General features: G+C 39.2%; 1 protein-coding gene across 1 annotated transcript in view; it reads right to left on the bottom strand.

Annotated features, from left to right (window-relative positions):
• LOC145394919 (advanced glycosylation end product-specific receptor-like) overlaps window positions 1-21,501 on the bottom strand; it is a 263,707-nt gene that overhangs the window by 159,638 nt on the left and 82,568 nt on the right. Inside the window, exon 3 of the mRNA XM_080268669.1 lies at window positions 19,422-19,557. Within this exon, the coding sequence (XP_080124795.1) occupies window positions 19,422-19,557 (136 nt within the window). The remainder of the gene's footprint in view (window positions 1-19,421; window positions 19,558-21,501) is intronic.

Here is a 21,501-nt window from a genome sequence, read left to right as displayed (position 1 = left end):
TCCAGATAAACTTGTACACCATCAACGCATTGGACACTCGCAATTTTTTTATTTCCCTCATAACACATCAGTTTACATAGTCTGTCCAGATATACCACCATCTCATACATCAGCCTCAGGATTATACATAGCACCAGACTACTGTGCGGTATTTACACCATCCATGTCTACTTTTTCCACCATCAATCACTACGCCATTCTCAATCATACACACAAACATTTCCACCCACTGCCTGATATGGACTTAAACATGAGCACAAGTATTAAGCTGACTTCACCTAAGTTTGAAACTATGCAGCTGATCAATGAAACAATGAAGCCCTGGGAAGATTTGAGTTTGAGTATGTTCAACCCATATTATGTGTATAGCCAAGCACCTTCTGTCTTCATAATTATCTGCATTGTGGTTGCAGTAATGCTGTTGGCCATGCACAGAATGCATGCAAGAATTGCTAATTTGGAGTCATTGTTTAGTGGGGGGAGAGTTAACATCACAGTTCACCACCCTGAATGAAGTGTATATATTTTGTATATAGTATTAATTATATATATATAAAAAAAAAAAAAAAAAATAATAATAATAATAATAATAATAACACAAAGAAGAATGACCCATATATGGCAGACCAGTACCATTATCTTTAAATGAAATATTAGTAACTCTTACAATAATCTTAATTTTAAACTATTTTTATTCTTGCATGTATGCATTTCACTATAATAACCCAAGTACATACTGTATTACAGTTAAATAATTTACTTTAATGCATTTATTCCAATATGTATTCAACTTATTTAAAATGTAATATTACTGAATAATCACTATTTACTATGCATAATATATGTATACAATATTCATACAATTATGTTACTTTACAATATTATGTATTTCACTTAATTAGCTTATAAGTTCATTATAATGTGTATGTAGTATGTATTAATATATTATAACTATTAAATGTCGATGGTACGTCATTTTCGCGCGGCCGAGCAAATATAGGACTACATAATAGATAGATAGATAAATAGATAGATAGAGAGACAGATAGAAGCAGGAAGTCAAATGATGAGAAGGTGTTGTGTTTGCGAGAAGCGAGCAGCGCTAAACGCTTACACGGGAAAGCTGACGACAGCGGCCAGTAAGGAGATGATTCAGTTAGCTGTCAGCAGTCCTCTCGTGAGAAAGTTCTGTTGCCATGAGGAAGATACGTGACACACACACCCTACTACACGAGATTTTAGGAAAGAGAGTTTAGAAGGAGACAAGCGACCCTAGAGAGAGGTCGAGACGGAGATTAGCTTGAGAACAGAGAGAGAGAGAGAGATAGCGAGACAGGGAGGTAGCTACCCAGGACTTATACTATTATACCTGTTTAATATTTCCAAGACAAATAAAAATAGTCCCATACTATTCTTTACCTCTCCCGTCACTACATGACATCTGGTGGGGAAACTACTACAAGATATAAAAGCCGCTCGACCACAGGTCTAAAATATACTTCTCTACAATTAACTACAAAGTCTTTATGACACTCCAACCCTCTCTCAGATTAACCATATGCGATCCTCCAGAGGTGCTCCACTTGCAGTCGTCTCACCTTCCTTTCAAACTCCTAGTTATCCTACTTTTGGGACTCTGGCAAAAGTTTTGCATTAGACATGACATCTCAAATGCTTTCGGTCAAGTCGGGCATAAATCTTAAATTTTCAAATTGCCATCTTGTGGTCTCTATTATTTTATCTGTGCCTTCATCTCTAGGTTCTTTTCTGATCGTTCTATTGCTGCTGTTGTAGACAGCCACCGCTCTTCTCCTACAGCTATCAATAGCTGTGTTCCTCAGGATTCTGTCCTGTCACTAACTCCCTTCTATTCATCAAAAATCGTCCAATTTGTATATCCAACCATCTCCACTCAGAAACTGATGACCACCCCTCACCTTTCTATTCTTGTCCCACAGCATCCACCACAGCAGTTACTTCAGCAAGCACATGATGAGGTTATGGCATACCAAATTTCTGATCTGACTCATATCTCTGATTGGATTAAAAGTAAACTTGTCATTTTTAATGCATCAAAAAACTCAATTCTCACATCTTTCAGTCTGCCAAAATCTTCTATTGAAGTATCTGTTAATACTTGACAGTATCCAACTCAATCTTGCATCACCTCCAAACATACATGATGTTTCATTCTCTCGGGAATAATAATGGAAGATCACGTTACCACTCTTGCAAAATCTGCTTCCAAGAAATTTAGTGTGTAAACTGACTCAGTGCTTACTTTACCCCAGCATAGATGTTGACTTTATACTCGGGTTTATCTGTCCCTGTCGAGTATAATTCTTATGTGTGGGAGGGAGGGTTCCCACTTACAATTCTTCTCAACAGAGTGGAGTCAAAGGCTTTTCATCCCAATAACCTTCTTCCTCATACTGGCTCCCTTCAACCTCTCTCTCATCATCTCACTGTTGCATCTTTTTCTTTCTTCTGTCGCTACTATAATCGTCACTGTTCTTCCAAAGTGTCTGCTTGCATCCCTCCTCCATTACAGTGGGTGCCAATACTCGCAGTCCTTCATGTATGCAACAGGATAACTCTGGAACTGTCTCCTTCTGCCTGTATTGCTTAGGCTTATGACCCAGACATCTCGAAAATAAGAGATCCTTGAAGGAACAATCTTGCATGCCCCTCGGTTTTAGTTCCCTCTTCCATGCATTAAAAAATCTCCTTAAATCAAGACTGAATGGGGACAAAATAATTTTGTATCAAAGGAGATTCGCAGCCCTATCAAGCTGCTCTGCACTTGTCCAAATCATAGTCGTTTCTAGGTCATGCTTTGCTTTCAAGAAAGTTTCCTTTCATGGTCAAATGAAAGCAGTTTTTGGACAGCTCCCACCACCACCACCACCATTACCATCACCATCATCGTCACAACTACCACCACCATCACCACCATTATCGTCACGTCTAACACCACCATTATCACAGCTACCAAAACCATGATCATTATAGCTATCACTACCACGATCATTATCATCATCATCATCATCATCACTATCATCATCACAGCTTCCACCACCACCACCACACTATCATCAGCATCATTATCATCATCACAGCTTCCACCACCACCACCACACTATCATCATTACAGCTAACATCAACACCACCACCACAACCACCACTATCACCACCATCATCATCACAGTTACCACCAGCACCACCATCATCATCACAGCTACCACCAATACCATCATCATCATCACAGCTACCACCATCACCACCACCATCATCGCTACAGCTAAGCTAGCATCTCCAATATATCCATCCAATATATTACCAATGTGCCAGGAATCGAACCCGGGACTCTCAGGTGAGAGCCAGGCAGCATACCACTACACCACGACCAGGTAAAAGGTATCTCACATTGTCCCTGGTTCGATTCCCGGCATATTGGTAATATATTGGATGATTTTTCCCGTGTACAAAACAGTTTCTCTCTTCACCTCCAATATAATAATACCACAACCATCATCATCACAACTACCATCATCACCACCACCCTCAAAGCTACAACCATCACCACCACCAAAACTACTTCCACCACCACCACAGCTATCACCACCATCATCATCATCATCACAACTACCACCATTACATCAGCCACTGCACAGCTACCACCAATTTCTGGTGATTAGAATTGCTTGTACTTAGCATCAATCAAGTAACTAACATCAGGCTGCAGATGCACAATGCCCTCTCTCTCTCTCTCTCTCTCTCTCTCTCTCTCTCTCTCTCTCTCTCTTCAAAAACACATGAAACTCCAGGGAAATGCCTCGCCATCTCTTCCATGTGTGCATATCGTAACACCGATGGAGATGATCATTTGGGTCGAAAACACTCCTTCAGAAAATTACAATCAACATCAAATTGAAACTGGCCAATCTTGGACCCAGTTCCATCCACCATCCCAAGTATCATCAAAAACCTTTCTCTAGTTTTGGACGTGCTACACACACACACACACACACACACACACACACACACACACTCTCTCTCTCTCTCTCTCTCTCTCTCTCTCTCTCTCTCTCTCTCTCTCTCTCTCTCTCACGCGCAAAGATTATAGTATATTGGATGTGATGCTAAGAAAACCAAATGTGTCTATAGTAGTCATAAACGAATATAAACTGATTCCTGCATTACTCTCATTTCAGTCAATATTCGTATCTCTATGAATACTGAAATCCCTAATGTTCGCTTAACAGCACTCCCAGTTGGACCATTCTTGTCCAATCACTTGCAAAACAGCCTCAAAGAAACTTGGATTTTTTTTTATCAAGTCCATAACCTCGTCACTGACAAGCAGTTACATATAATTTACCAGAGCCATGTGCACATTCAACTGGAATATTCTTTACCCTTGTGTAGTTCATGTGGGGAAGTTGTAATACAAAAAATGGATACAGTTCAAAAGAAGGCTATAAGAAAAATAAATATCCTAGCAATTACAAATGACATATTTCCCCTACAAGTAAGAAGGAATGTTCCCTCCCTGTCATTTTCTAATGGACAGTTTTATGGTAATTACTCAGATCAAGTTGCATCCACTGCACCATCTCTTCACACCTTGCCTTCTTCCGTCCCACATGGGTCTATGGTAGTGCTCATGACTTGACTGTCACACTGCCATGTTACAGAACTTCCAATCAGATTTTTTTTTTATTACCTGAACCTCTTCTTTTTGGAATTCGCTTAACTAGATTAGTTTCTCCCAACTTCAATATATATATATTTATATATATATATATATATATATATATATATATATATATATATATATATATATATATATATATATAAAACATATTGCAGAAACACACAGAGCTAATAGGGTAACCTAGATGTTGATATTCATTAATATAGCTCTAAGGATGCAATAAACAATTTAACACCTTCTAGAACTGAGAGTACCACATTCAGACTTTCAAGGATCACAGAGCATTTGATATAGTTGTAAATAATTTTCGTCAGAAGTTAGATCAGATCTGGAATAATGATTACAGCATTTGTCCCAAAATAATATTAACCTTTTCAGTGTGACATGTAATGCACGACCGTGCCACCACCGTTGCTTTAATTGTGCCAGGCAGAGTAAATATATATATATATATACATATATATATATATATATATATATATATATATATATATATATATATATATATATATATATATATATATATATATATATATATATATATTCCGAAGCAATCAAGGATATTAATTATTTAAAGGCACCCATCGTTTGCCAACCAAGCTTTCATTACGAGTTCATAATGTATGTATGTATATGTTACAGGAAATTTGTGTAATCAGTGATTTCATGAAATCCCTTGGGACTTCGTGAAATGAGTTTAAATTAGGATGGGTTAATTAAGGTTAAGTTAATTTAGGTTCCTGTTAGGTCTGGTTGGGATAATCTAGGTTAAGTTTAGGGTAGGTTAGGCTAGGTTAGTTAGGTTAGGTTAGGTTAGGTTAATACAGATGAATGTTTAGATATGTTAAGCGTTACTCTAAATTAACCTAACTTAACAACCTAATTATCTTAACCTAACCTAACCTAATCTAACCTAAACTTAACCTGGATTATCCCAGCCTAACCTAACCGCAGTCTAACTTATCCTAACCTTAATTAGCCCATCCTAATTCAAACTCATTTCACGAATTCCCTAGGGATTTCATGAAATCGCTGATTACACGAAGTCCCTGTGATATACATAATGTATAAGCAGTTACATATGCAAATATATTCATAACATGTCACAGTGTTTGATATGCATATTGATTAGGTACTTGTGAACATTATATGTGATTTTCAATACGGTTTTTTTTAATTACATGCAATACAAACCTCGTAAATCTACTCATAAATATTTGGCTCCCTTGCATTTACTGTCGGTTTTGGTTCGACTAAGGGATAAAGCATCATAAATACAACAAACATTTTTCGTGTTGTTATAGATAGATATATAGATAGATAGATTCAGATAGCTTTCAAATGACTCTTATTTCACTTTTTTTTTAATTTCTCATCTTGACTCTATACATGTATTATTTAAACGGTTACTATGAAATCATTTGCGACCTCCATATCTCTACAATGCTTATCAAGTTGGAAAATCTTCTTGTAGAGGTGCAAACAAATTTACTATACAAGCCAAGCCATTTTGAAGCTTGATTCATTAATTTGGTGTCTCAGATTAAACCGGGCTGAGTTTAAGAAACAAGACGGAGTGAGATCAACCATTCCTTTACACTGTCTTGAAATTGTGTCAAAGTCTTTTCTTGGTGAACTAATCAGTAATTACTCGGTACGATGAGGTCATTTTGCAGTTTTCACATCCTTTACTTTACTTGGGTGCTGAAGTAACGAACCAGACTTCCAGTAACTTCTGTTATTGCTGTTTAGTTAGGTGTATCTCATTAATTTTTGACGCCATTTACATTTCTGGAGTGCTGAACTAACGAACCAAGCTTCCAACCCATTTTAATTGCTGATGATTAGTTAGGCAACATAATGGATTTTTACTTCCCTTATACATTTGGAGTGCCTAACTAATAAGGCAATTTTAGCATGATATCATTAGGTTTTAACCTCTTCCATAAACTGATGCTGGGCAAATTGAGATTCAAGCCCATTTGACCATAGCTGATTAGCGTCGCCTTTCAGACTCCTAGGCGTGTAAAAGGTCTGTTGACTGTAAATGTACCACATCACACATTGACCCTTTCGTGGCCGGCTCTTCTCTCGTATCTTTTCCACCTAATGTCACTCTCTTATATTCAGCTGACTGACTCAGTGGAGCCTAAGTGCAAGTGCCGATGCTACTTACCCTCTCACGTTAGGAACAATCGAGTATCCCATTCAAGTAAAATCCAGTTAATTACCTGAAAGCGAGTCATAGTAGCCTGAATGGGTACGGATATAAATACATCTTTTTCTAATCTGGTATGACACTTGTTCGGTTCTATATCAGCCCAACACCTGTTAATCATTTCAACCCGAAAACGTCATTCCCACACCCACATACACATTCGTGTAAGCGAGGTGTTGCATTACTAGGTGTGTGTGTGTGTGTGTGTGTGTGTGTGTGTGTGTGTGTGTGTGTGTGTGTGTGTGTGTGTGTGTGTGTGTGTGTGTGTGTGTGTGTGTGTGTGTGTGTTACTAGTATAACTTAAAATTTTGATCTAATTTTAACCAAACTTGGTGGAAGGACTGATGGTTTCTTATGGGCGTGACCTATCAGTTTTCAAGAACACAGGTTAATGGTCAAGGTCACGCAGCAAGATCAGCTTAATCAGTTTAAATTCGACTATTACTGAACTTGTGGGAGATCTGTACGCAAAGCAAGAACGAAGGATTCTGGTTTTGAGAACAATCGAATGCAAGACTTAAAGCAAGTTATGTGTACCTGTCTTTGAACAAATTATTCAAAATAGTTACCTCTGCCAAGGTTATGTTTTACTCTGCGTTGGCTTGTTTATCTATCTGTTTCTTTGTTTGTCTGTCTGTCTGTTAGCAGGATTGCTCAACAGTTACGCACGGATTTTGACGAAATTTGTGGAAAGGTGGGCCATGGGACGAGGAAGAAATTATTAAATATGGAGGCTGATCTGGATCCGGAGTATCCCGTGCAAAATCTCCAAAAGTTCTCAGAGAATTTCAATGAAGGTTTCTCGGAAGGTGGGCCGGGCACCAAGAAAGAATTAATGAAGTGTGGGGGCGGATCCAGATCCGGATCCGATCCTATATCCACAGATCCGGAATCGGATCCGATCCTATGTCCACGGATCCGGATCCGGATCCTTTTTAATGGCAATGGCATTGCCGGGGTCATGTGTCCTCTGAGTGCTTTCTAGTTTGGCTCTGAATTTATTCAAACTCCATGGAATTTATTAAAACTTCTGTATTAACAAGTACTGCTTCTTGCATTGTACAGTATTCCTATCATCTCCTAGCCCCTGGCGTTTGTGCTTAGCATTGGAAACATTAATCGAACTGGAAGAGTTTCAAATGCTCTTCGTTAACTCCCTGTCTACTAGGTGGTTTTCCTGTGAGAAGTCAAATCATTCGGAAGTAATAAGAATAAAATAAAACAATACATCCCTGTGTTGGGAAGATAAATTGTTTTAGTAAGATTTAAGTTTTCTATATCTCAATCTTGTTAACGGGCACTTTTTTTATATAGCTAGGAAAAACTAATCGCAATGGCCAATCCAGTATGAATTTTTTGTTTTTTCTTTAATGCTTGCTACCCACCAACTATCTTGCAGACTGTATTAAAGGCCAACTTTAGAAACTGGGCTAAAGAATAAAGTTTCTGACCACATATTTACCCAATGTCTTTCGGACACTGAATTTAATCGTCTGGCGGTAGCAGAAAAAAAGTATGCCAGACACCCTTGTACTGAAAGGATTTCTCACCTCTGACAAAAGTTACAGAAGTTAAAAATATGCTCTGTACCGGTGTTGGAACGATGAAAACAATAAACAATAATTCTTTAAATGGTGTGATGGACTATCGTAAAAATAGTAATATAAATACAAGAGGGTGAGTGAATATCCTCTGTAATGATGCAAAAGTAGATCCGTGAAACAAGGTATGATCTACCTTAAACGTATAAATAAAGTAGTGATGCAAAGATGTACAAAATTTTCTGTAAAAATACAGTATGAACAAGATGTCTTGGAAGGGTGAATATCGATGTGGTATAAAGGTGCAAGGATGATTTATAAAGAAAGTGTATAGGTGTAAGGCTAGAAACATAAACCAGAAATACAAATCCAGATGCCATAAAAGAGTAAATAGACCTGTTTTGAAGTGGTGTACAACATGGACAATGAAAAAATGATAAAGGTGCAAGAGTGGAGTGGTGAAAAATATATGAAGAAAGATGCCCTGAAGGGATGATTTAAGATGGCATGGAAAGGTGGATGATTTTGCATGGGTGCAGACCTTGAGAAATGTTAAAAGTGTAAAAAAAATTATGCTTATAAATGTTAATACGTACGTGCTATAGCGATGGAAGGCAGGAGTAATGAAAAAATCAGATATAATGTTTTGGGTGGCTGAACGAGTACGTGCAATTAAAAATAATGAGCCGTGGAAAAATCCGACGAGAGTTTGATAAATATGAATAAAGGTTGAACAAAGTAAAACCAGTATTAATTAAAGGGAGAAAGAAATATCTGAAAAGGTAATAAAGCTTATGAATAAAGACTGTTGAGTTGCAAGACTGAAGCAGTGAAAAATAAATATTAATGTTGTATGAAAATGTATAATGTTTGACAAGTATTAGGAATGGATGCAGTGTATAAAAAGTAGTTAATACATCTATTTTGTAAGGGATTTTTTAAATTATTCCTTCAGTAACAGAACAGAGGAAGGAGAAAAAATGAAAAAAAAAATCCACAGACCAGATTACAGGCGTCCTCCATTCATATAAAATCTGTGACAGTTGGACTTCAACAGTCGTAGGTTAAAGTTTGAGGGGAAACCACTCTGGAGAAGCGAGTTCCAAAGAGATGCAGTTCGGGAACTAAAAGAAATCTGATAGGCAGAAATTCTGCGATATGGCAGTGTGACAGTCCAGTCAAGAGCGCTACGAGATGTCCATGTAGCGTGGGGAAAGGCGTAGCGAGGTGGCACAACGGATGCAACTTGGTCTGTGCATTTGCCATAAAAGTATCTGTAAAATACTGCAAGGTAGGCAACATTCATTCTTACTTGTAGGGGAGGTAGTTCATTCATAATAGTAGCGTTATTAATAATTCTAAAAGTTTTGTTCTGAAATTTGTCCAATTGTTTTAGTGCAGCATCTGATCAATGACAAGCTTGTGTCTTGAACTTCTGAATGGCTGAACACACTTCCGACAACTTTCTCACGTTACATGACTCCACTAATAGTACACACCAGGGTGTGTGTGTGTTGTGTGTGTGTGTGTGTGTGTGTGTGTGTGTGTGTGTGTGTGTGTGTGTGTGTGTGTGTGTGTGTGTGTGTGTGTGTGTGTGTGTGTGTGTGTGTGTGTGTATAGGGGGGGTTCGTTCCTGCGTCGGTGCATGAGTGCATGTATGAATATAGGCTAATGTGTGCATGTATTTGGGCGCAAGTAGGTTAAAATATGCCACCAATGCCGCACAAACAATAGCCTCCGCGATATAACAGGTTAGAAGCAATAACAAATAATATCAATAATAATAATAATGATGAGGATGATGATAATAATAACAATAATAATAACAATTATAAAAATAATAATAATAATAATAATAATAATAACTATTAGTATTAGTATTAGTAGTAGAGTTAGTATTAGTATGATCATGAGATCAACTTAAAATCCTCACTTCAACGTGGGGTTTAGTGGTTACTTAAACTCTTGTCTTCTGTCATTTACAATGATGTGTGCTTTTTGTGAGTGGGTGGGCATGTCTGAGGATTCCGTGCGTACGTGTCTTTATGTGGTCGTGGAATGTGTGAGTGATTGTGAGCATGATGAGAGAGAGAGAGAGAGAGAGAGAGAGAGAGAGAGAGAGTTAGTGCATGTGTGCATGTATGTACTGTAGGTATGTATGTCACACACCTCCAAATGTGTGTGTGTGTGTGTGTGTGTGTGTGTGTGTGTGTGTGTGTGTGTGTGTGTGTGTGTGTGTGTGTGTGTGTGTGTGTGTGTGTTATTCACTGCAACAAACAGCTGAATATATACACTCCCTTGGTCCAGCGTCGTACCCAAAAGAGGTAAACAAGCAGACCATGGCTACTCGTAAATATCGCCGGCACACCACCAAGCCTCACTTAGCCAGGGATGAGGCGCAGACACAAAGGGACAGACGGCCTTATAAGTCTTCCACCACAATAATATGGTACATTTTATAAGAGAGAGCTCACCTCCCCCACGTAAGCAGAGCGGTTCAGAGCAGGCTGGAAGGCAGGTTGTTGTAGTTGGTAATCGAACGCTGTATGAACCGTGTGTGTGTGTGTGTGTGTGTGTGTGTGTGTGTGTGTGTGTTTAGGAGATGGTGTGGGTGTTTGTCACTGTCGTGCAGTGACATTTCTTACAAATTTTCAAGAGCTTAATTTCCGGAGAAAAGTGCTTGCCAATACGTACTTCTCTGTTCACTCTAACAGCCACCATTCATTTTACTACCAAACTAATTAGAATATTTAGGTTTAAATAAAAATGATGCAATAAACTGCTACGGATATTTGTTTGCCCTGTTAATCAATTAGAATTCTTGGTAATATATGAACTCTGGATCATACAAAACACATCTTATGATGAAAGTACATAATGGACAAGGTTGTGAATTTTGTTGATGTATCAATTTATCTTATATCTATTTACCTTTCTGTTTGCCTGTCTCTATGTCTGTATATGTATTTCATATTCATCTGGCTGTCTCTTTGTCTGACTACTTACTAGCCACTGCAACTGTCTGTCTGCCTCTCTCTATCCATTTATCCATCTACATGTCTGGTCCGGATTTACGAGTAGTCTCTCTCTCTGTCTCTGTCTGTCTTTGTGTCTGTCTGTCTGTCTGTCTGTCTATCTGTCTGTCTGTCTGTCTGTCTGTCTCTCTCTCTCTCTCTCTCTCTCTCTCTCTCTCTCTCTCTCTCTCTCTCTCTCTCTCTCTCGACACACACACACACACACACACACACACACACACACACACACATAAGAAATACACAACATACGCACAAAAACTAACACATATGATACAGTGAAATCATAAACAAAAACTGAGAAAAATACTGCAATACAGACTGCAAATATTATTTTTCTTTACAATGTAGTGGACGAGAAACACTACTAAAGACTGCAGGTGTAACGGCAGAAAAAAATAATAATAATATACAAAATTGAAGAATCTGAAATGCACAGACCGTGACAGAAGTTTGCTCAACATTGCACTGAGTCGCCGCACTGATGTCACGTGTGTCACTTCCCTCCCTGACGCAAAATATCAAAGAGTTAACTATGCCAACCAGCAGAGGAAAGTGGCTGGCGGAAGAGATGGAATATTTGGCGAACGTATTTTTTATTATGATGAATTATGATGTCTTGTGATGCCGTTCAGTTATACGGTAACCTAATACTCAAGGACCATTAGCCTCTTCAATATGAAGATGTATTTTTCAAAGTAAGGTACCACTGCTTATTTGAGAAAGTAGGTCCAGTGCTGAAGGGGATAATTAATGCCAGATGGAACACCAATGGTACAAAAAGTCTCCCTTGAACGGAAATAATATCGTATGGCACTATTAACAATAAAGATTAAATGACCACTTGATGGAACGGTTAAGAGAACAAATTGGTTGTAAGAAGAATAGATGAGACACAGCTATATTTTTTATCCTTCAGTACGATAATGTCTTTTCTATTTTATTTTTGCTATGTCTCTCTATGCAGCTTGAAGTTGTTGAGCCCCTGGTGGTTGAGGGGATAATAAAGGATGAGTCTACCCCCTCCCCCCCCCAGTTTGAAAACTCGCTGCCAAGCTTAATAAATTCTATTGATAGCAAGAATAAATTTTAAAAAGATATAACCTTAGTAAGTAAATTAAAAATTGCACTGAACTCTATGACAATAAATTTTTGGAGCCGTGTCATGATAGGGAAAAATTAGACTCATTTCAAATTATGTGAAGTAATAGGTAACGCCAGTGCAAGACCGAACTTTTAAGTTTTATTGAGCACTATAATAATGATATAAATAACTGAGGGTCTGCCTACCGTCTCTCGATCTTAGCTTTAATCTCTTCAGACCTAGTCATAATGTCTATCTCTCTCCTTGCTGCTGCCAAACGATTTCATTCAGCTTTCAGCGCTCTGCATATGGAAGGGTCAGTGAAAACTATATCTATCCTGTCTGGTTCTAAAAATCTTTCCTAGCCTCACCTTTATCGTCGGCAGAGAGGAAGATAAATAAACATGACATCCTCGGACTAAATAGATTGATATTACGTCTGACAATCTTAGGACAAGCGAAACGAACGATGGATGCAGAGGAAATTCTTAACCCTTTCAGTAAGCTGATGTCATGTGTATTTAATCTTACCACCACTGCACAGTAATGTTCAGCTTTTATTATTATTATTATTTTTATTATTATTATTATTATTATTATTTTACTGAAGGGGCAAATAACCTGTTTCTTAGGCTGAGTAGGGTAGGTTTCAAGTACTGTACTAAGAATGCAATATATACAATGCACGTCCCAGGCTGAAAGAGCACACTGCCAGATTTCAATATTCACTTTCAGCTAAATAAAACTATTTGACATTAAATGGAAGGAAGAGTTGTCCTGATCATGAAAAGGTTATTCACGACAATTCTAACACTGATGCGTCTATGACTCCCTCCCAAATGAATATAACCTCCTGGCGTTAGCTGGAACAGAATATTAGAGTTGTCCCGATCATGAGTGGGGTTAACACAAGTATCATCATTGCTCAGTGAAAATGGGCCACACCTCCACTCTCTCAATGTACGGACACAGGGGTGAGTGAGGCACTGGACGATAAAATAAACCTTTAGTATCCGATCACATCTGATTAGTAATATATTCTTGTTGCTGCCAGACGAATTTATTCAGTATAGGTGAGTATCCTAGTAAGGAAGGGGTTAATGACGGCTGGATCGATTAGATGCCGGTAAGGGGCACCATCACGCGATTATGCAATCGTTCCCGAGGTTTATCCCTTCTCCCTAAAAGGAAGACAGTGAACTTCAGAAGGTCAGTTTCAGTCTGCTATTCACAGGGTTCACGCTCACATGAACCTTTGGCAATAATAATAATAATAATAATAATAATAATAATAATGATAATAATAATAATAATAATAATAATAATAATAATAATAATAATAACAACAACAACAACAGTGCAGAATGAAAGTTAAAATTTGTAGGCTGAAAAAATACAAAATACATCATCGGACTGAAGGTGTTAAATATTGATGTACTGGAAGTAGGTAACCCCTTCTGGCCAATGATATATTTTAGCTTACTCTTGCTACCTTCAGACGCTTTTATTTAAATTTACACAGACCTCTAACTTGTAGGGGTTAACGAAGGCTATACTCAACTGCTCTAATTCGAAGTCTCTCCAAAGATGAGTAAAACTGTCCGATGTTGGTAATAATGCAATATACTGCATGGTAAGTCACTGGAGTGAACTGATTCATCCCTTCAACCCGGGGACGTCATCTGTGTTAGTTATGCTACCAACAAACGATTTTATTCAGGGTCGGAGATAAATTTCGAACTGGAAAAGCTAGACATGGCCTTCGTTAACGCCTCCAGTAAGAGAGGCCTTTTTTTAACTTCAATAAAATTGTATGGAATACAGGTGACCTATACTTCAGTTTACTCTTGCCGTCTCCAGAAGTTTTTATTCACTTTGGGAAAGATTCTGCGAACCGATGGACGAGGTATATCTATTAGGAGGCTTTCCTTAACTGAACAAAATCATTGAACAGTGGAAAGAATAAAATAAAAATGGCGTCCTCAGCTAAAAAGCCTCTCACTCCATAACCCAAGCGTGTAGTAAGCTAATGGGCGGCGGGAGTGTCACTACATTAAAAAAGCGGCGTCTCCGGCCCTACTATGTGTCTGAAATTGGATACAGACTTCATGGTCCGCATGCTAAGGCCGAGGACATCCGACACCTTCACATGCCACCACTAAAGCAAGCATAACCACCGTCAAAACTGAACACATGCAAGGACTATCACATTCAGCACTGGTGTATGGGTATTACTGGGAGTGTTTTTGTGACTTGTCGGCTGGTCTCTTAGAAGATCAGTAAAATCTGCTTTTAACTAAGCTCAAATACACAGACTGACCTTCACGAACCGTAAAACAAGACCTGATCGTGCATATTGTACAGGAAAGTTGTCCGTCCGTCGTCAGCTGTGTGGAAGCGGTGAACTTATTGCATTCACTCATTCATTCACAGAATGTCCTATTTGGGTATGACAGGCTGAAGGAGAAGAAAAAAGTGACCGAGAGAGAGATTCAAAGATACGATGTGAGAGTATAGAAAGGAGGATGATGGGTCGTTAATCAACAGGAACAGAAACACCACGTGGTCCCCCCCCCCACACAGTATTCAGCGTCACGCTAAGGTCAAACACACACACACACACACACACACACACACACACACACACACACACACACACACACATACACACACACACACACACACACACACACACACACACACACACACACACACACACACACACAGATAGATGGATAGATTGTCAGTAGGACAGGAAGTTGAATAGACATAACGATCTGAATCCTCTCCACGGCGCCTGAGAATACGATAAAGGCAAACAGGATCAGAACTTGACAGTTATCAATGAACAGCTCTTGTGTTAGGCCAGGTCTTCACACCAGTCCAGTGGAGTGTAATTATCATCAGAAAGCTCTATGCTAACGCCATTAAGCTAATCTCTGACTCTAAGGTTAAATGCAGTGTCCATAGGACCGAATTACCAAACATGAGATTGCTAAAGGAAAAGCAAAACCCCGATTATTTCTGAAATTCATGATGACAAAATATAAACTTCACCTTTTTCCCTCTTCACTAATTGCGCAACCAACAAGAAGCCTCGGACAAGGACTGACCAAAAGATGACGACCCAGGACCGGACAAAGGACATGGTAATTGCAATATGGAATGTAAGAGGTGCGAATGATGAGGTGAAAGAGAGAGAGATTGTCCAGGTGCTTGAGGGTGTGGAGTAACTGAAACTAAATGGAGAGGTGAGAGTGGGAGAGAATGGGAGTATGGATGGGGTATATGTGCAGGAGTAGGTGAGAATGAGAGGGCAAAAGAAGGAGTGTGTATAGTTGTGACTAAAAGATGGAAGAAGAACATAAGACAGTATGGATCAGTTGGGTCAAGGATTGTGTGGGTAAGATTGAAAGTTGGAATACAAATGTGGGCGATTGTGTGCATGTAAGCGGCAACGCAAGATCGTGCAAGCAGAGTGAGAGAAGAGTTCTGGACAGATGTGGAAGTGTGCAGGGAAAAGTTTGGAAGGAATGAGAGAGTGTTTTTGATCGGTGATATGAATGGTAAAGTAGGGAATGTGAAGGTGGATGGAATAGGTGGTGAGTGAGATGTGCCTGCTGAGATAGATGAGAATGGCAATGCGTTAGTGGACATTTGTACTGGGAGGGGGTTGGTGATAGCCAATACCCTCTTCGGTCATAAAATGATCCACAGGTATACTTGGCGGGTGATGAGAAGGGTGGGTGGTAAACTGAATGAAAGGAAGGCAATGTCTGATTATGTGTGTGTGGATGAAAGGATGAGATGATGTGTAATGGATGCAAGAGCTTACAGAGGTTGGGGGAGTGGACTTTCTGACCACTACTTGGTGGTGGCGGGAATCAAAATCCAAATAAAATGAAGAAATAGAAGAAGGGAAGGACGGGAAGAAGGAGTATTTGCAAGGAGAGTGGAAAGATTACAAGAGGATGAGAAAAAGGCAGAATATAAGAGAGAAGTGGATGAACGAGTGGCCAAATATGAACTGGAGCAGATGAGGGACGTGGAAGGTGTGTGCAGGATATTCACAGAAGAAATATGTGCAGCATGTGATGTGGTGTGTGGGATGAAGAGAAGATGGAGGGGGGGTGCAAGGAACAGCGTGGTGGAATAAAGAGGTGAGGCAGACTGTGGCACAAAAGAAGAAAGGATACAATGAATGGATGAGAAATAGGGGCGTGGACGAAGTTAAGAGGCGGAAGAGAGAGTTATATGTAGAAAGAAAGAGAGAGGTGAAAAGATTAGTGAGAGAGAGTAAAAAGAGAGTGGATGACGAATTTGGAAGGAATTTGAGTGTAAAGTGGAGGGACTGTAAGAAAATGTTCTGTAAAGAGGTGAAAAGAGTAAGACAGGGTGGAAGTGAAGCTAGCAGAGGAATGAAAGATAAAAATGGTAGATTATTAGTGGAGAAGGGAGAAAAAGTGAGCAGATGGAGAGAACACTTTAAGGAATTGTTGAACACTGAGGATGGAAGTAATGCGAGTATAAGTGGCTGGGGAATGGCTGGGAGAAGGAGGGAAGTGAGAAGACAGGACGAAATCAGTAGGATAGAAGTTGTGAAAGCAATGAAGAAAGTTAAATTGGGGAAAGCCCCAGGAATTGATGGAGTGTGTGGTGAAATGCTGAAGCATGGGGGAGAGATGGTAGTAGAGTGGATGTGGAAGATGTGCAGATTGGCCTGGGAGGAAGGTAGAGTCCCGGAAGATTGGAAGTCAGGTATAATTACTCCCTTGTACAAAGGAAAGGGGAAAAAGAAGTGTGTGGTAATCATAAGGGCATTTGTCTTCTTAGTATAATACGAAAAGTGTATGGTAGGATACTTATTGTCAGAGTTAGAGAAAGAACAGAGGAATTAATTAGAGAAGAACAGGGAGGCTTTAGGAAGGGAAGAGGTTGTGTAGATCAGATATTCATTCTTAGATTTTTAGTGGAAAAGTTTCTAGAGAAGGAAAAGAAGTTGTATGCGGCTTTCATGGATTTGGAAAAAGCATATGACAGAGTGGATAGACAAGGATTGTGGAAAGTGTTAAGAATATATGGAGTAGATGAGAAGTTGTTGAATGCTGTGAAGAGTATGTACGATGGTGCTAAGGCTGCAGTGCATGTGGATGGTGAACTGAGTGAATTTTTCTCTTTGACGGTTGGGTTGAAACAGGGATGTGTCATGTCTCCATGGTTGTTTAATCTGTACATGGATGGGGTAATAAAAGAGGTACGAGGTAGGGTAGTGGATGTTGGAGTGGCCCTGGTGAGAGAGGGTAGTGTTTGGAAACTCCCTGTACCGTTGTTTGCAGATGATACTGTGTTGTTGAGTGAAGACGAAGGGGAGCTGCAAGGCTTGGTGGATGAGTTTGGGAGAGTGTGTAAGAAACGGAATCTAAAGGTGAATGTAGGGAAGAGTAAAGTGATGGTCTTTGAGAGAGGTGAAGTCAGTGAATGTACAGCGAGGTTGGATGGTGAGGAATTGGAAAATGTGAGTACGTTTAAGTACTTGGGTAGTGTGATGAGTAAGGATGGAGGTTTGGAGGGTGAAGTGCTTTAAAGGGTACATCAGGGAAGAAAGGTTGCTGGTTCCTTGAAAGTAGTGATAAGAAACAGGGAAGTGAGCATGGAAGTGAAAAAGTTACTATATGACAGTATTGTGATACCAACTCTAACGTATGGAAGTGAAGCTTGGACGTTGTTTGAAGGACACAAGTCAAGAGTGAGAGCAGTGGAAATGAGTTATTTAAGAGGAGCCTGTGGAGTCACATGGAGAGACAGGCTGATAAATGAGGATATAAAGGAGCGTTGTGGTGTGGATGTGGATGTGATAGGAAGCGTTAGGAGGAATACACTGAGGTGGTTTGGCCATGTGGAGACGATGGAGGGTGAAAGACTGACGGAGAGAGTGTATGTGAGTGAGGTGGAGGGAGGGAGAGGGAGGGGGAGGCCGAGGATGAGATGGAGGGATGGGGTGGAGAGGTATATAAGAGAGGGGGGTGTGAGTTGGGAGCAGATCAGTGAAATGGCGGCGGACAGGGCGAAGTGGAGGCGATTTGTTCGTGGCCACCCCGAACGAGATTGAGGAGTCTGGCAATAGATAGATAGACTAATTGCGCTATGAAGAGCTGAAGAGTCCAACCATTTCTTGTACTCAATGGTGTTCACAGTTTGACAACAATAAAGTGAAGGATACACATATTATATATGTTTTCATAATAAAGTCAGCCGTGTCTTTTCCAACAGCCAGGATCAAAACCACCAATATTGCTGTCTCTTCCTTTGTACTCTTTTGTATCCCAACCTTTCCCTTCACCGTCCTAATCTCCTTCCATTTTACTCCACCTTCCAACGTCCAACGGGCCCTCTAGACAAGATCTCCCTTATTTCCTATATTTTCATTTCTCCTTCCAGCTTGTTATCTTTTTTCTGTCTTTTAGGAGATTAATAATAGTGGGTGAGATGTAGGTGGGATTGACAAAACGTTAGTGGGAGATGTGTTAGAACAGGAGTAATTAACCCATTGAAGATGGGAGTTGTTGTGTGGATGTATGGGCATGTCGATGGCTTAAGTTATAGTTTCCTCTTACGAAAAAAGAACAACAGGAAAAACAAATTAAACATACATTTCTCTCACATAATTCTGGCGTTATTATGAGGCAAGTAATAAAGATAACACAATTGTTCAGATTATACTTCAATCTGTCCTAGTACGTGTAGCGGGCGTATTGTAGCCTAGGCTATGTAGTTTATGAAGGACCTGTAACTGAGGTAAGAGGATCTGTGAGTTTGAATATATACGTACTAACAACGAGTATCCTGGTGCGTGGCCCTGGACGAGCTGATCTCCGGCACCACCACATCCCAGAGTCCGCCACCACGGCGTGAGAGAACATCAGTCGACCCGTCCACATCACGCTTACACGCAGGTCCTCACGCAGCTGTAAAACAAACACACGATTTAGACAGTGCTCGACTCATTTCATTTGATAGAATCTCTTTTGGTTTCTTTTTCCATTTCCAGACGATTTTCTTAGGATTTCGAGAAAAATTTTAGTGCTGTTTGTGTCTGTTCCTATCAGGACCACTTAGCTGATCTAAATATTAATCCGCATTCCTTTTGAGTAAGACGCTATGAAGAAAGTAGACAACCTTGCTGGCGCTAGTTGTCCTTGGTTCATCTGTGGGTGATAGGGATATTTCTTCTCTGTTACTAGGTAATACTGTTAAATAATTGTTATATCCCTGTTACTAAGCAATATTGTTACATATATGAATGAAATAGGTAGGCTATGCAATTGTACGTTTTGAATGTCTTAAAGAATTTATAAGACTGATGTATTACAGGAACATTACCTTCGAATAATTTTGTTGCAAGCAGAGAGTTATCAACTGTCATGTTACCACAGACCTTGTCGAAGTGTCAAATCTTCGCTTAGTTTTACTGTGGGCTCGAACAAACTTTAATCTTAATTCTATTTTTTCTCTCTCAAGTCTAGAATTATACTATCCTGTGCTAGAACCTACCCTCCTTTCCATGACTATCACAGTCTATGGTCCGGTTAATTCTACAGTCATCTTTGATCTCTTTCCACTGATTCCCTTCCCTCTACCTCACAATGACTCTCTTTATACTGCACTTGTGTTCTCTGAATTCTTTCTTCTGTCTCATGACCATAATCGATTAATTTCTTACATTCGTGTTCGTCCGCTGTTCAAACCCTTCGTCTTTGTCCTAAGTTTTCCTTTAGTATCTTCCCCATCATAGCTGTTCCTTGTAAGACTACTGTAGTCCAGATATCTCACTTCCTTCATCCCCTTTTTTTGAGCCCTCATTATATACTGCGTATATATATATATATATATATATATATATATATATATATATATATATATATATATATATATATATATATATATATATTGTTACGAAACAGAGAAAGATAATATACACTTTAAGTGAGAATACGAAGAGTCACTACTGTCCCGTAAAGTTCCAGGTTCAAAACAAAAGAGTTAGGTAAAATTACAAGTTAAAGTTTAATGCTTAAATTAACAACAAAACATTCAGGACTCATAAGGATAATGTAATGGCAAAAACAGGTTAAATATATGGTTAACTGCAATAGCCTCTATTAACACGAAATTAGCAAGAGTAAATTTATCTAAGTCAGCCCTGATAAAATGAGATACCAGATAATACTCAGTGAATGCCAGATAAATAATTACAGATACAAACTATTATCAAAAATGACTGACATAAAGAACCCCACACGAATTACAAAAACTTCACTAGGCCTACAAATTAAACTTATGCTATACAGTACAAGAAAAAATGCAACAACAGTTATACTCAAATTACACACAGCTGCTAGATGGTTGGAGATTTCTTGAGCACTCACAATAATAATATCTGTACAGGGGAGGACAGAGATGTGAACAAAATGAGGAGCAGATCTAAGTGGCAATGATGCAGAGACTGAGCTCATTATATAGGGGCTGGCAGAGCTTCATACAACTTGTAAGAGGGACGCGCAAATGAAGCCATGCGGACAGAGAGCTGAAAATCCCGCAAAGTATAACAGAGAGAACGACTTACTCTACTATAACGGTAGAAGGGGGGACTGAGGCAGAACACGCTCGTGATCAAACATGCAGCAACTGTGCGTTAAAATTACACAAAGGATGATGAAATCATAGGCTATGTAACACCTCCCCACAAAGAAAAAAGAAATTTACAAAGGAAATTTCTTATTACTCTAAAACAATCTGTCTAAAGTCTAGATAAGCAATCTGCAATAACATTTTCTTTCCCCTTGACATGTTGTATGTCTAATGAATACTCCTGAAGAAGTAGACTCCATCTTGTCAATCTCTGATTTTTA

Source organism: Coenobita brevimanus, chromosome 29, assembly GCF_032717465.1.
Source record: "Coenobita brevimanus isolate Jiangsu-jjx chromosome 29, ASM3271746v2, whole genome shotgun sequence".
NCBI classification, from domain to species: domain Eukaryota; kingdom Metazoa; phylum Arthropoda; class Malacostraca; order Decapoda; family Coenobitidae; genus Coenobita; species Coenobita brevimanus.
Note: the sequence above shows the minus strand (reverse complement) of the source record. Positions and strands in the feature narration are given on the sequence as shown.